We start from the raw sequence: 17420 nt of genomic DNA on the forward strand, positions 1-17420 counted from the left end.
AATATCTGGTCAATTTGTTAAGTTTTGTGCAAGGAGTGGGACAAATGTGTAAGGACTAATGAATTCAGTTTGGCCCTATTTTTGTTTTTATATTGATTAGTTGTAGAGATTTGTTTATACTCTAGAGGGTGTTTTATCTCTGAACCCCGTACCAGTATATTCTTGTTCTAGGCAGTTTAAAATAACTCAGAATGCATTGAAAGTTAGATTTAAGTAAAAAGTAAAGAGTAAAGTAAAGTAAACGCCCTCCCGTTGTTCGTCGATTTGCTCGAGTGGGCCCAGTAACGTCTCCAATGGAGACTTTGCTGTTACTGTGTTTGGCATATCGAATACGTCACGGGGAGCTTGCCAGGCTCTGCCGTGTGGGCGAGATACTCTCGGTAGCTTGCCGGGCTCTCCGAGAGGGGCGGAGGAATCGAACTCGGGTCGGCCATGTTGGCTGCGTGCAAGGCAAACGCCCTACCGCTGTGCTATCGCTCTAGCCTTAGATTTAAAAATTAGAATATTTATCAGTAGAATTATTTTGTTTTGGGCCCCACCTGGCTTTGCTCAAGGCTCTGTGTTCAGGGCTCTGAGTTCAGTGCTCTGTGTTCAGTGCTCAGGGGTAACTCCTGGCAGTGGTTAGGGGACAAAATGGGGTGCTTCTTCATTGTACTATCTCTATGGTCCTCCCACACTTATAGATTCTTTTTATTTATTTATTTATTTATTTATTTGCTTTTTGGGTCATACCCGGCGATGCTCAGGGGTTACTCCTGACTCTGCACTCAGGAATTACCCCTGGCGGTGCTCAGGGGACCATATGGGATGCTGGGAATTGAACCTGGGTTGACCGTGTGCAAGGCAAACAGCCTACCCGCTGTTCTATTGCCCCATCCCCACTCCTGTAGATTCTTATATGTAGTGTTTCATCATCATCATTATTTTCTAGATATATTACAATTTTTTATTGTTTTTGGGTCATACCCAGTGATACTCAAGGGTTACTACTCCTGGTTCTGCACTCAGGAATTACTCCTGGCAGTGCTCAGGAAACCATATGGGATTTTGGGGTTTGAACTCAGGTTGTCTGCAAGCAAGGGAAAATAAAATGCCCTATCTGTTGTGCTATCACTCCGGCCCTGGTCAGTCTTTTTGATTTCCATTTTCTCCACTTATTTCTAGTTCTATGTAGTGTATCTGATAATACTGACTAAGCTTTTTGTACTTTTTATAATTAACTTTTGAAAATATTCATAAAACACCGGCAGGGTGGAGGGTTCATATAATATATAATTCTATTTATTTTAAAATATTGATATTGATATTGGCGCTGAAGAGACAGTATAGGAGTTAAGATACTTGTCTTGCATGTTGCTACCTCCACTGCAACCTTTATGAAGACTAGTTTCAATCCCTGGTATCAAACATAATCCTCTGAGTACCACCAGGCCTCACTTCTGAGCCCAGGATCACAGTAGCTCCTCAGCACACCCAATGTGCCCTTCCACCGCCCTCCTTCCTCCCAACCCCCAATGTTGATACTGATACTGGAGAGATAGTGCAATGGAATGGAGTGCATGTTTTGCAGACCAGAGGCATAGGGTTGATTCCCAGAGCTGCATGGTCTTCTGAGTACTTAGCTGGAAGTAGCACCAGATCATCACTAGGTGTGACCAAAACCAAAACCAAACCAAACTAAAACAAACCCCAAAGTGTTGATATTATGTTATTTGGTACTCAAAACTGACCTAATATATAAAGGGGGAATTACCTAATTACCCTTGACCATAAATTACAGAAACAAGAAGAACAGGGAAGAAATGAAATTAAGAGGAGAAAGCAAGAAGAGGTGGACAGGAGGTAACAGGGTCAGGGGATAGGTGGCAGGGGCCGGGGCCTCGGACACATAGGTGGTGTAGAGGAGTGATACGGGTATATATCTAAATCTCAGAGCCAACAACACTCTAAGCAAGAGGCCCAAATGACAATAACCACACTTAAAATTGTTCCTGCCAAGAAGGCAGTTTGGTGGGCAGGAGGGAATCTGAGGACATTAGTGAAGGGAAGTGGACACTGTTGGTGGGACTGGTGTTGGAACATTATATTTCTGAAACTACTATGAATAACTTCGTAAATAATGGTGCATTAATAAAGAAAAATTGGCATATATTCAATACTCCTTTCAACAAGTCTTTGTATTGAATATCATCCATATGGTCTTATTAATTTTCTATTCTTTTTTGCTTTATATCCTTGTGTTAAAGTCATTATTAGTTTCCTTTGCACTTCTTTTAAACTCCAATTTCAATTTTACCTAATATTAAGATCATGCTCTTCTTTTTGAGATCCTTCCTAGAAATACTCAGGAGACTTAGGGTCAATCCTGGTTGTGATGAAGACACAAGGTCCATAACTAATGGAATTGGAGGGGGCGGGGGGAGTGGTAAGATAGACTATGTAGTCCTGTGAAACAAATTCATGTTCATGGTAAGAGATCCAACCATATTTGGGGCCAGAGAAATCACATAGTGGGTATGGTGCTTGCCTTGCATACAGCCAGTCTAGGTTCCATCCTGTTAACCCAAATGGTCCCCCAAGCCTGCCAGGAGTCATCCTTGATTGCAGAACCAGGAGTAAGCCGAGCACCACCAGTTGTGGCCCAAGAGCTCAAACTCTTTATGCTATCTCTCTAGCTTTCATGCTCTTTTTTGGGGGGAGAGGGTGGGGGATAGCATATGCATTTGCCTAGTTTACCTTTTAAAATTTTTAAAAAGACATTCCTTTCTCAGCTTCATTTTGAAAGTCTTTTGAACACAGAATTTTTCTCTGAAGTAAAGTATTTATGTTTGAAAGTATTTTAATAGTTGAACTTCGCACACTTCTATTTATTGATATGATAAGATGATTGCTTTTAGCTATATTATTTTAAAGGTAAACTGTTTTTTTTCTTTTTGGGTCACATCTGGCGATGCACAGGGGTTACTACTGGCTCTGCACTCAGAAGTCACTCCTGGCGGTGCTCAGGGGACCATATGGGATGCTGGGAATCGAACCCGGGTCAGCCGGGTGCAAGGCAAACGCCCCACCCACTGTGCTATCTCTCCAGCCACTAAACTGTTTTCTTAGCTCCTAAAAATTCACTATACAATGTGATTTTTTTCTATTTTCATTGTCATAATTGAAATGGCTTGTATTAGTATTTACCCTTTGGGAGCAGTTGGGCCAGACCCAGAGGTGCTCGGGGGCTATTCCTGGCTCTTTGTGCCCAGGGATCACTTCCAGTGGAGCTTGGGGGACCATGTGGTGCCAGGGATGAAACTGAGGTTGGCTGCCTACAAATCAACTGCTTTACCCTGGTACTATCTCTCTGAACCTGAGTGTTTATCTTTGAAATTCATGTTTATATAATTCCATTATATCTTTAGCAGTATCCATTAATGGCAAACATCTCCACAATGAATAATGAAAACATTTATATATGTCCTTCCTTTACTCTTCCCCTCCCTCCCTTGCAGAATTCAATTATAGTTCATTTTATTAACTTTATTGAAGTTTACCTTTACCCTGTTTAATGTAATATTGCTCATATTCACCAATTTAAAATGATTCCTCATCAGCTATTGAGGATGAGGAAATAAATGCTTTGGCCAAAATAGAGCACTGATGACCCTAATCCCCTATGGAATTTAAATTATATAACTTATTTGTATGATTTCAGTAACTTTCTTCTTATGAAAAAAGTAAAAGAATTAGTAATATTTTCAGAAAAATAAGAATTTTTCTGAAACTATGTTTTGAAAGATGAATTATTTTGGTCTGATTTATTTTTATTAAAGGCATATAGATGAAAAGGGAATCCTAATATTTTAATTATCAATCCTTTGTCATAATTTCTTATAAAAGTTCAGGCTTATTTGATTATACTTAGAAATTAAATATGAGGAGATATAGTTAGATGCTTAGGCAAGATTTCTTACTGATCATTTCTCTCTATTTGTATTATGAGCTAATTGTAATACTTACATAGGTCAGAGGCAATGGATTTAAGATAACATTTTTCCTTAAGGGATGACTAGATTTCTTATATAATACATAACAGTATTATTGCAGTGATTTTCTTGAGTTTTTAACCAGGGTTGATCATACTGTGTTTTTGAAAAGAAAAATTGACTTGACAATTAATAATTGTCAAGTCACCTTTCCTAAGTTAGAGTCAGTGTTTTTTAATCTAATATTGTCTGTGATTCCAAGTGGAGTGATCAGAAGATCAAAGAATTCATAGAGCTAAATGCGTTAAAAAGAAGTAGCAGAGGCTAATAATATAGTCAGAGGGGGGAATCACTTTTCCAAAAGACTCCCACTCTGGATCTCTATAAATTTCCCTTTGAGATTCCCTTTAAAAAATTATAAGATTCACTCACAGAAATCTGTGAAAAGCAGTGAAAATTGTGGAAAGGTTCCATGTACAATTAACTCAGTTTCTTCCAGTGTTTAAATCTGAAACTATTTGTTTTAAAACCAAGAAGCTGACATTGGTAACAATGTATGAATAGAGTTCTATGTAATGTTATTATTATATTTGTAGATTAATGTAACCACCGCCTTAACCAACATATAGAATTATTCTATTATGCTCACTGGGGCTACTATTCCTTTATAGTAACTTCAACTCCTACTATCAGTAACTTTGGCAGACATTAATTGTTATTTTTTTCTCTATCATTTCATCATTTTGAAAATTCCTTTTTTTGGTTTTTGGGCCATATCCAGTTGTCCTGGTTCTGTACTCAGTGATTATTACTGGCAGAGGTTGGGTGACCCTATGTGGTATAGAGGAACGAACACGGGCTGGCTGCATGCAAGTCAAGTGCCTTTTTTGGGTACAATCTATCAAGCCCTGATGTTGTCATTTCGAGAATATTATATGAATAGAACCATTGTGCATGATCATATGAGATTGGCCTTTCCCCATTCAGTATAATGTTTTTGCAACCTATTCAGGTTACTGTGTTTGGCAATATGATAATCCTTTAATTGCTAGTAGCATTCTGTGGTTTGGCTATACCAGCTTAATCCTTATTCCACTGAAGAACATCTAAGTTGTCTCGAATACAGGCTGTTATAATTAAAACTTGTTAATATTTGAGTTTTGGTGTAGATGCAAATTTTGATTTATGTGGGATAAATTTCTTTAAGTGCAATTGCTGTGTCATATGGTAAGCATATTTTAGGTTTTAAAGAAAGTCACAAACTATTTCCAGAATGTCTATGTTGTTTCACATTTCCAGTAGCAATGACTTAGAGAAACAATTTCTCTGCATCCTTGCCAGCATTTGGTATTGTTAATATTTTTTTTATCTTAGATGTCATAAAAGATGTGCAGAGTTACCTTTATCATGGTCTGGATAGACATTTCTCTAAGAATTTCCATGCATTTACTTGCCATCTATATATTCTCTTTAGGGGTTCCTCTTCATGTGTCTTGCCTTCTTAATGCTATAATTTTTAGACTTTCTCATATGTTTTATATATAAACCCTCTATTACATGTGTTTTGAAAATATATCTTCTCTATATGAAACCTTAAAAACTCCCTTTGGCAGGGTCTTTTCTAGAAAAAAAGTTTAAAATTTTGTTGAAGCCCTGCTTACCATTTTTTCTCTTATGGATTTTGGTGTTATGTCTAAGAATTCTTCACCTAATTCTGGTTTTGGTCCTGAAGATTTCCCCTCATAATTTCTTCTAAAAAGTTTTTGATTTGGTGTGTGTGTGTGTGGGGAGAATTCCTAGAAATGCTTAGGACTTATTCCAGGGGCCATATGGGATACTGGGGATTAAACCCAGGTTGACCATGTGCAAGGCAAGTGCCTTACCCACTGTACTATCTCTCCAACCCCACTTCTAAAAGTTGTAGTTAAATATATTGCGAATTTTGAAATAAACTTTTGAGTAAGGAGAGAAGTTGAGATTAATGCTTTTTTTTGCATGTAAATGTCTCTTTTTAAAAAATTTTTATTAGTGAAACACCATGAGGTACAGTTGTAGATTTACAATTTTTTGTGCTTGGGTTTCGATTATACAATGATCAAATACCCATCCCTCCACCAGTGCCCATTTAATGCTTTTTTTTTAAAATGAGTGTTCTACTGCTCTAGCACCACTTGTTGAGCTATCCTTCCTGTATTGAACTGCTTTTGTATTTTATAGAAAGTTAATTGGACAGACTTCTTTGAATTTACTTTTGTATTATCCATCCTATTCCTTTGAGTTATGTGCCTATTCTTCCATCAAAATTATAGAACATTAATTACTATAACTATAGAATAAGAGGAATAATTCCTTCTAATTTATTATTATTTCCACCCCCACCCCCTCAAGTGTTGGGCTGGAGAAATAGCTCAATGGTCTGAGCACATGTTTTACACACAGGAGGCCTAGGTTTCAACCCAGGCACTAAGCCATCAATAGCCCTTGAGCACCAAAACAAAAAGCAAACAACATTGTTTTAGCTATTCCTGTTTATTTGCCTTTCCATATAAATTATAGAATAAACTCATCTGCTTTGAGAAAATCTTGCTAGGATTTGTAGTAAAAATTACATTATATCTATATAGCAGATGGAATAAAACTATTTACTATATTAAGCCTTCTAAATAATAGACATGATATAGCTTTCCATTTATTTAATTTTTTTTGATTTATTTCAGAATTTTGTTGTCTTCAGGGTGTTTTATTATACTTATACCTAAGAATTTAACTTTATTGAACTTATTGAATTAATGGAAATGTAGTTTTCAGTTTCACCTATTTATTGCTAGTGTGGGCTGGAGTGATAGCACAGCGGGTAGGGCATTTGCCTTGCATGCGGCCGACCCGGGTTGAATTCCTCCACCTCTCTTGGAGAGTCCAGCAAGCTACTGAGAATATCCCATCCACACAGCAAAGCCTGGCAAGTTACCCATGACGTATTCGATATGCCAAAAACAGTAACAACAAGTCTCACAATGGAGATGTTACTGGTGCCCGCTCGAGCAAATCACTGAACAACAGGAGGACAGTGCTACAGTGCTATTGCCAGTGTATAGAAAAACAAGTGATCTGTGTATACTGATCCCATAATCTTGTTGATTAACTAGTTAGTTCTGTGATGTAAGATTACCTGGGATTTCCCCCATTTTATATATAGATATTTTATAAAAACATACATAATTATCAGTCTATTGATGCAAATGCCTTACCTGTTTGAATGCACTATAGAAAATTCAAAATTCAAATTAAGTCTATTTATCAACCTGTGTTTAGAATATAATTATCTTAAATATTTTATCTATATACATTAACAACCATATCAGATGTTTTTTCAACTGGCAAACACAATTTAGGAAACTCAACATAATCTTCATTTTTTTTCATAATTTCCATTATAATTCAATAACTTAATTTTAATCATTTGGTTAAGATAGGTGTGAAGGCATTAAATTCTTTTAATTTTTACTCAGATGATAATATCTTATTCTATTCCTTAAAGATATACAATATATATTTATATATATGCACATATATGTAATTTTTTTTGAGCCACACCTACTTGTGCTTGGGGGCTATTCTATGCTCTAGAAACCTCATAGCTGCTGCCAGGATAAGTGAACAAATGTAGATATACTCACCACAAAGGGCAGGATGCATTCATGCTGGTTTTGTACAAGGTATAAGCTGAAGAGAGACATGCGACTGGGGCCCATCAAGTTGCAAGCTAGAGAAAAAAAGTTCTGCAGAGCCTCACAGAGATTGGAACAGATGTCAGCCCAGGATGGTAGAGTAATATGGACAATGAGAATCCTTGGAGGTTGCTGGTGAATTTGCATAGCAGTAGAGGGCTCTTTACCAGTTCGTCCAGGATGCATGGCAGCCAGACCAGAGGTGGAACTGCAGGTATTCTCCACACCTGGAAGGAAGAGAAGAGAAATCACTGGCTTTTGTAAGACTGAATTATACCATTTGTTGGAGCAGTGACCATAAGTATAGGGGGATACTTACAGAAAGGAACTGAACTGAATACTAATTTAAGCATGTCTCTGCTATTAAGTGTGAACAGTTCTCAAGGGATCTAGATATTTGCTTGTACTGTAAGACAGTATGCTTAGAGAGGAGGCTGGGTGGGTTTAATTAAAAAGTTACACAAAAGCCATACTTCAATCTTATAGTAAGCTATCTTTTCTAATAAGTTTTGCTTTTTCTGGATTATTGTTTTGGGGACCACACCTGGTGATGCCCAGGGGTTGCTCCTGGCTCTGCACTCAGGAATTACTCTTGACCATGCCTAGGGGACCATATAGGATGTTGGGGATCAAACTGGGTTTGGCTGCAAGCACTCTATTTGCTGTACTATCTCCCCAACCCCTAAACTTTGCTATTTTATTAACATTTTGGTACTGTATTGTAATTTGTTTCTCAAACTGTACCTCTGCTATATTGTGAGGTTTTCAAGGGTGGAGAATTTATTTTTTATCAACTCTATCAGTGCTTTAGAGTTATTTAATTTGACAAGAGCAATTTTTTAAAAGAAAGAAAATATAACTGTTTTCATCCTGACTGTCCCCATTACTTATAAATTCATACTTTCTTCAAGCATAAAACTTTTAACCTTAACTTTACTATAGGCTATTCTTCACAACAAAAATTTCCCTGAAATATATCGAACATACCATTCCCTTCAGTGTAATTGCTCATGCTTTTTTCTCTGCTCCTGATACCCTCCTTTACTGGTTACTTACATATATCCCCAGGGTTCAGATTAGCAGAGAAGAATGAATAAAACATAAAACTATTACTGGAAGTGAGAAGAGGACAGCATTATAAATGACTAGACATAGACATATATCCCTAGAAAGGGATATATAAGGATATCCCTTTTTGTCAATATGTTTGAGAAGTTCCCCTCAAAACTAAGTAACAAAGAAAAATTAAAAACCACAAGATTGGGGCCAGAGTTATAGTATGGTGGGTAGGGCATTTGCCTTGCAACCTGGGTTCAATCCCTGACATCCCATATGGTCCTCTGAGCACCACAAGGAGTTATTCCTGAATCTAGAGCCAGGAGTAACCCCTGAGTATTGCTGGGTGTTACCCCTCACCCTCCCCCACACCCAGAAAATAAAAATCACAACATTGTACAGCTATTGAAAAAAAATAATTTGCTGTCTGGTGAGTAAAATGGGTAGTGTGCTTGCCTTACATGCGGCTGCCTGGATTCAGTCCCCAGCACCACATATGGTCCCCTGAGCCCCATGAGGAGTTATTCCTGAGTGCAGAGTCAGAAGTACTGAGAACCTCTGGTTGTGGCCCCGAAACTAAACAAACAAAAAAGAAACCCAATTTTAATTTGTCATTTAATAAATTTTCAGAGTTAACTACATGGCTAGATAATTCCAATAATTTTCATCAGACACTCAATGCCAATAATTGAAAACTTAATTTATATATTTATGATCTATTTATATGCTTATTTATGCAGAGTTAACATCGGTTTACATCATTGTATGTTTCAGGAGTGCTTTTTCAGGTCTCTTTAAAAGTGAGTTGTCAGACGAGATCGGGCGCGTTCAGGGTGGTATGGCCATAGACAAGTGACATCTGCACTTGTTTGTTCATTGCAGCACTCTTTACAATAGTCAGAAACTGGAAGAAACCTGAGTGCCCAAGAATAGATGACTGGTTAAAGAAACTTTGGTACATCTACACAATGGAGTACTATGTAGCTCTTAGAAAAGATGAAGTCATGAAATTTACATACAAGTGGTACAATATGGAAAGTATCATGCTAAGCGAAATGAGTCAGAAAGAGAGGGATAGACATAGAAAGATTGCATTCATCTGGGGGATATAAAGTAACAAAGTAAGAGATTAATACCCAAGAATAGCTGAGATCAGCACCAGGAGGATTACTCCATAACTTAGAGGCCAGCCGGGTATCCTAGAGGAAAGGGCAGTTCAGATAGAGAAGGGAGCACCAAATAAAGGATGTTTGGAGGATCCTCCCAGGAGGGGAGATGCATGTCGAAAGTAGACTATGGACTGAACATGTTTGCCACTCAATGCCTCTTTTGCAGACCACAACACCCAAAAGGAGAGAGAGAACACAGGGGATTGCCCTGCCACAGAGACAGGGGGGATGGGGGGGATGGGGGTGGGAGGGATATTATCCATGGTGGTGGAAAATGGGCACTGGTGGAGGGATGGGTATCTGATCATTGTATAATTGAAACCAAAGCACAAAAAATTGTAAATCTACAACTTTAAAAAAAAATAAAATACAATAAAGGGAAAAAAAAAAAAGTGAGTTGTCAGGGGCTGTAGCAATAGCACAGCGGGTAGGGCAATTGCCTTGCAAGAGTTTGCATTTGCCTGGATTTGGTTCCCAGCATCCCATATGGTTCCCCGAGTACCGCCAGGAGTAATTTCTGAGTGCAGAGCCAGAGCCAGGAACCCCTGTGCATCACTGGGTATGACCCAAAAAAAGCAAAAAAAAAAAAAAAAAAAAAAAAAAAGAAGTGTGTTGCCACACCATGCATATTATCAAAATGCTGTAACTCTCCATCACTGTCTATTAGACCCCCTCCACTACTGTGTGTCCCCTACATCCTCCACAGAATTCTAGTGCTGTGGTCTGAATCCAAGAATACTGAAAGTCTAAGCAAAAGAAATTAGGCAAGGAAAAGAAAGGAAGTCCAAATTGGAAAGATATTAAAACTATAGTTTGCGGGTTGCATGATAATATATCTGTAAAATCCCCCAAACTCCATTGAAATTACCCAGCAAAATGGTAGGCAATGAAAATCAATACGCAAAAACATTTTTTTTTGTAGGCTAGGAGGGATATAGAGAAATACCTTCTACCCAATCATCTCTCCCAGCTTATGTCTTAATGTCCCAAAGTTTAATTACCAGAACAGGGAAACAGCCCTGAATTAGCCTCAACACTTTGTCAAAAAAAAACAACAACAACATTTTAGATAAAAGAAATACGCCTGACCTCTGGGAACTAACATACCTTTTTTTTTTTTTTAAGATTACAGGGAAAGAGGCTAGGGATGTAGCTCAGTGGTAGAGCACTTGCTTTGCATATGTGAGGCTCTAGGTTTGATCACTGGCACTACAATAAAAAGTTTCTTTGATTTCCCCTGAATTCCATAGAGATATTAGTAATTTTAGTAATTAGTAATTTTTTAAAGTTTTGAAACTTAGAATCTTTTAAAATCTTTAAAAATGACATGAGTATACATGTCAAAACAAATGTGTTTCTCAAAAACGAATTTGTAAAGTTTAAACTTTTCTTTTTGTATAACATGTTTATTAACATAAAAAAATTAAGTACTATTTATATGCTGGGTACACCTGAACAAATGCATGAGCCACTACTCTGTTAAAAATAACCTTGAATCCCAAATCTTAAATAAAAAACTTACCAAGAAAACACCTATCATAAGTATTTTCTAACTGTACTTTAAAATTAAGTTCATGGGACCAAAGAAATGCTGAATGTGAGGTGGACTTATAGACAGATTCATGGAGATAAATAGATAAATAGAGATAAATAGGCTTTATGTATTGAAGAATAAATTTTTACTCTCCCTGTCCATTTTTCTTCAAATTTTGAACTCTTGCCTTTTTAGAGTATAGGCAACTCTCTATATTCTAATGATTCTAATATATACATGGCTCTAATATGTACACATCTCAGTTACTGAGTCAGTTAAGTGACACTATTTATCCAACAACACAGTTCAAATTTCAGTTGCTTTGGAATCCTGAGTAATTATGTAAAGTAGAAATCACAGCTAGCTCTTTAGCCTGCAAATCACTTCATAAATACCAGATGTACATCACAATCTGTGAATAATTTTGTCACTTCTTTCAAAGTTTATCACTGACTGGTTAGTGTATATCCCTTATTAATTTTAAGCAAAACCCAGAAAAATGTGTAGTATTTTGCCCTTTTGTAATGATATACATGTGACATTTTACAATACATGACATAATCAGAAGAGGAAATTAGCTAACAGATAAAAGTGTAGTAAAGAATGGACAAGTGATACTGTTGAAAATGAAATTTGAATGCAACATGGAAGGAATTATAAAAGAAAAAGCTGTAAGAATACTGACAATGACATAATTTGATAGACTTTCAAACAGCTAGAGGAACTTAGGTAAGGTAAAACGTTTCAACATATTGCGTAAAGTGATTGTGACAGAAAGTGACAGGAAAAAGTAGACTTGGTAAGAAAAATCATACTTAAAGAAATTCCTGGCGATATTTTACAAAATTAAAAGCACAGAGGCTAACCCAAATTTACAAGGGAGTATAACGAATTACTAAGACACTGAAAGAATAATTACTCAATCATTAAGTTAGAAAACGACAAGTCAAGCACTGCAAACTACTCTTCGAAAAAACAAATCAATAAGACTTTAATTCTCAATGTTCATAATGTTTTAAATAAATTAAGTAGACAATAGCTAGCTACTTTCATTTCTTTCCTTTTCAGCAGTAAAGAGATTTGAAACTCTTGACAATTCTGAGAAGTCAGATTGTTTCTTCCATCATTTTTGATTGGTTTCAGCTTACACACTTGCACGAAATTCCAAGAGTGTATTTTAGTTTTGGTGTGTTTTTATTTTTGGAGGGCGGTATACCAGGCTGTACTACTTGACTCTGTGCTCAGCACTCCTGACAGTGCTCAGGGGACCGTATGTGGTGTCTGTGGTCAAAAGAGGGGGTCTGCCATTTGCAAGGCAAATCTCTTACCCTGTACTATCTCTCTGCCCGCCCCCCACCCCCCGGCTGTATTTTAAATAAAGAGGCAACAACTTTTCCAGTATCCTCAAATATGATCAATTAATGCTGATCAATTAATTATGTTCTTCTGGACATAACACCATACAGGGGCTGACATTTTCTCATCCTACATGCTCCAGTTCGTGTGCATTGTCGTTTGAGGGCACACCTTGTGGTAATCCAGGCTAGGTAGGGAAGGAGGGTCACCACCAGCAATGCTCAATGGTCACCTGTAGGAAAGGGGCCCACCCACCTTATTTCCTTCCGTGCCCACTTCCAAGCCCCCGCCCCGCCCCCCACCCTACAGACTGGTCCCCTGGTCAGTGCGGTCCTCCCGCTTCCACAATTTTCACCCGTGGCCCTAGGACTATGCTGGAGACTCTGGGGGTCCGGGGGCATATGGCCCTCTGGTCCTGGGGTCCACGCAGGTCACCGGGACAGAGACAGGCAACGCGCGTGTCTCCGTCCTCGGAGCGATGCGTGGGTCCCGCCACTCACCACCTGAACCAAGAACAGCCCCTCACACTGTCCCACCCGGCTCTGGACGGTGGACGCCCACAGGCTCGCGGCTCTCCCTCCCAGAGACCCCCGTCAACGGCGCCTCCCACGACGCGGCGGTGGGGAGAGAGCTGAGGCCGACCCCGAAGTGACCTGCCGCCAGCGTCGCCCCCGGGTGCCCTTCGAGCCCACAAACCCGTCCTGGACGTTCTTTTCCAGAACCTTCCCCTCCTCAGGGGAAGCCTCGCCTCAGGCTTCACAGACCCTCGCGCCTAGACGCGCGCTCACAAAGTGCATCTGACGGGTTCCAATTGACTATTTTCGTTTTTTTTTTTTTTTTTTGGTCACACCCAGCGATGCTCGGGGGTTACTCCGGGCTCTGCACTCAGGAATCGCTCCTGGCGGTGCCTGGGGATGTCGCGGACCGAACCCGGGTGGGCCGTGTGCATGCAAGGAAAAGCTCTGCCCGCTGTACCATCGCTCCGCCCCCTTGTCTTTTGTTTGTTTTTTTGTCAGTCGAATATTTTCTTTTTTTTGTCAGTCGAATATTTTCGAGTTCCCGTCGCCCCCCCAACGTTGTGCGCCTTCATCAGGCCCCGCTAGGCTGAGGGGACGCCGCACCTGCCTGAGGCGGCCCCGCGCTCGCCGAAGCCCACCCTTCTGGGCGCCGCCTGCTGCTGGAGGCTGTCCCCTGTCTCCCCGCGAGCCCCCGGGTCTTTTCTGGGGACCCAGGAGCGGCGAAGGGGGGAGGACGCCCCCTTTCTCGGGAAGGCGGCGCGGCGACCAGCGGACACCGTCGGCTCTCGGCTCGCGCGCCTGCGCGGCCCAGGGCGCCCCCTGCAGGCTGCGGGCGGCGGCGGGGGGGCGGGGCGGGGCGGAACGGGCGGGGCTAGATGGGACGGAGTGGGCGGGGCGGGGCGGGGCGGGTTGGGCAGGGCTCCTTAGGTAGAATTGCGTGACCTTTCCTCGTTAGTTACATTCATCTCTTGGGGAACATTCTCTGGTGACTTTCTCCAAGTGAGGACCTCATGCCACGAATTGATGGGAGTACAAATGTGGTCTGCAACCAGCATTTAATGAGAGAAACAGCACTATACTAGCTAAATATACTACACTATACTATTAAAGACAAAAAGAAATGAAAACAGAAGTGCATACTAAAGTATTAAAACACTCGATCAAAGAAACAATAAAAGATAACAAAACCGAAAATGCCCGGATTTCATTCCTGGTCTAAAGCGAAGCAGAACGTAAGTATGATTTTGAGGAAAGTTTTTTTTTTTTCCCCACTAATAGGAACCTGTGCCTTGGGACCGGGGAAATAGCTCAAGAGTCAGAGACCAAGCAATTTGAATCAGGAACCATGTTTTAAGGCACTTCCCCCACCTCCCCATTAGCAAAATGCCTAGCAGCCTATATGCACTGTAGACCTATACTGAATGAATAAATTAGAGCTTGCACTTTAGCGAAAGAATTGCTTTAATGGTAAGTGAAAGATTTGGAGGCAGGGCTTTTATTTATTTTTTTATTTTAATATGAAAAAAGAAAATAGAAGTAGGGAGCCAGAGCTAGTACAGTGGGTAGGGCACTTTCATTGCACATGGTGTACCTGCATTCAGTCCCTGATATCTCACAAAGTCCTCTTAGCAGTGCCAGGATTGATCCCTGAGCACAGAGCCAGGAGTAACCCCTGAGCATTACTGGGTGTGACCCACCTCCCGTTACCCCCCAAAGGAGGTAACACCGTGAGTTTCTGGAGAGTTGGGGGTGGTGGAAGTTTGGGGGAGGAGTGACTGGGTTCACTCCTAGCAATGCCTGTCCCAGTGGTTCTCTCTATTCCAGTATTACCAGGGCTGTCTCTCCCCGTGGCACTGAGGGTGGTGGTGGGTGTCATGTAATGTCCAAGAATCAAACTCAGGGCCTTGTACTTGTATGCATGTGCTCTATCACCTGGGTTACCATCCTCCTTTTAGTTAAAATATTATATAGTGTAGGTGTCTAGCAATGATAAAGTCCTGAACTATGAAAATAATTGGGGTAAGTAGAGAGAGTATAGCAGGTAAGATACTTGTCTCGCATGTGGCTGATCTGGATTTGATCCCTGGCTTCCCATATTGTCCCTGGAGCACCCACAGGAATGATTTCTGTGTGCAGAGCCAGAAGTAACCCCTTAGCATCTTTGGGTATGGCCCACAAACCAAAGGAAAAAAAATAATGGAAAGATAAGGACAGATTTAAGTTAGTTATGAGGCAGAAGATCATCAGAACACTGTCATTGGTTAAATATGGAGGTGGATGCCAGTCTTCAAGATGGTCCCTTGAAATTCTCCTTATACTTCCCACAGTGCATCAGGGTTGGCCTATGTGACCAACAGAATATGGCAGAAGCCATTCAACGTGATTGCTTTGATGGAAGCTGCTCCATTTTGTTAAATTCTGGTCATTCCATGGAAAGATCCATGTGGAAAGGAACTTAAACTTATCAGCTGACATTGATTTGCCAGGCATGTGCATAACTCATCCCGGACATCCTGGGAAGTAGATCCTCCAGCACCAATCAAGCTCTCAGGTGACTGCAATCCCGTTTGGTACCCCACTGGAAAAATTCTCCCTTCATCTTTGTTTTGATGACTGGGGTGGCCCACACTTACACACCTGCCAGCTTGTGGTGCTCACACATTTCTTTTTAAATTTTTTTAAATTTTATTTTAATAAAGTTGTTCACAATAATTTATTCCATTTAATATTCAACATCTATCCCACCACCATTGCACCTTCCCACCACCATATTTAGAATGTTTCCACCTCAAATCCCAAATTGTGATCCCCAAAGGAGAATCAAACAATTCATTTTGTATTGCTTGTTATGAATAATATGCTAAAATAAACTTTCCTTAGAGGAAAGTGTGTGGAGATTGTTGTATTTCATCCTGGATCCATTAAATCCTTGGGGGAAGAGATTACCTACATGTTACTTAAACCCCATCAAATGTTGTCTGCTACTCTTGGTACATCAGTGGTGTAGAGTATGAGAATTAGCACGCCTGCAAATGAGGCTGCGTGCTCCAGAAATTCTAAAATTTAGAATATGATTATACAGCAGATTTACTCATGGGTGAGGTCATTCATAGGGCTATATGATGCCGCGGCAGTTTTTGGGTGTGAATGCCAAGCTACTGGTAAACTTGGAAGATGGAAGGAGGAAGCCCATTCCCACTCTGAGCAAGCTTGGAGATTTCAGTCACAAGTCCCATATACCTGTTTTTTCCTGCAGATTCACCCACGGGTGAGGCTCATCTGAGCCTGTGGAGAGCAGCCATGAGCATGGGGATGATTGAGTTCTGGAGGTTTTCGGCTGCTGAGGCTCTGTTGGGGTGGAAAGGGAAACTCACCTGTCCCCCTTCGAGTGCCCCTGGTTAAGATAACCTGCCATGGGGTCTGGAGGGAATCTCTGTGGCATGTCGTTCTGTGTTGCTCTCTTCTGGGAGCTTTATTTCTAAGTCTCACTCACACATTTCTATCTGTGCTGATCACCAGGAGGCACACAAGAGGTTGTGGTGCCTGGACACATGGCCGCCGTGCTCACCAAGATTTGCTCTCCTTTTTAAAAAAAATTAATTAATTAATTAATTTTATTGAATTAATGTGAAAACAGTTACAAAGCTTTCTGGTTTTAGTCTCGGTCATACAATGATCAAACACCCATTCCCTTCACCAGTGCACATGTTCCACCACCAAGAACCCCAGTTTACCCCCCACCCTCTGCCTGTGTGGCAGATGATTTTCACTATGCTCTCTCTTTACTTTGATTACATTCAGTTTTTTGACAGAAGACCCACTGTTATTATTTGGAACTTTCCCCCAACTATAAGACCAGCCGAAAAGTCATCATTAGATAATTTGTTTTCTATTGCTGATAATGAAGAAGTTTTGCTCTCCTTTGATTGTGGTGCTTGTGTATACTCTTGCCAGAGGTCATACTCTTAGTTGAGGCACACCAGTTATGGTTTTGTTTCTCAACAGTGGTCACTTGGTACTCACACATGTGTTTGCTAGGGGTCACATTTCCTGGCCATAATGCTTGCATACCCTGGACCAGAGAGATA

The 17420-nt window shown here is 40.3% G+C and overlaps 1 protein-coding gene and 1 non-coding gene across 2 annotated transcripts in view; both read right to left on the reverse strand.

Moving 5' to 3' along the window:
• Positions 1–7885, reverse strand: part of M1AP (meiosis 1 associated protein) — an 80338-nt gene extending 72453 nt beyond the window's left edge. The window contains exon 1 of the mRNA XM_056118922.1: positions 7649–7885. Within this exon, the coding sequence (XP_055974897.1) occupies positions 7649–7885 (237 nt within the window). The remainder of the gene's footprint in view (positions 1–7648) is intronic.
• Positions 7886–10838: 2953 nt separating this feature from the next.
• On the reverse strand, positions 10839–10968 carry LOC130029289 (small nucleolar RNA SNORA36 family). The gene has a single exon (XR_008793306.1). It is a non-coding gene; the product is annotated as a small nucleolar RNA SNORA36 family (small nucleolar RNA).
• Positions 10969–17420: the final 6452 nt, after the last annotated feature.

The sequence above is a fragment of the Sorex fumeus genome, unplaced genomic scaffold (assembly GCF_029834395.1).
Source record: "Sorex fumeus unplaced genomic scaffold, SorFum_2.1 ptg000003l, whole genome shotgun sequence".
Classification (NCBI taxonomy): Eukaryota; Metazoa; Chordata; class Mammalia; order Eulipotyphla; family Soricidae; genus Sorex; species Sorex fumeus.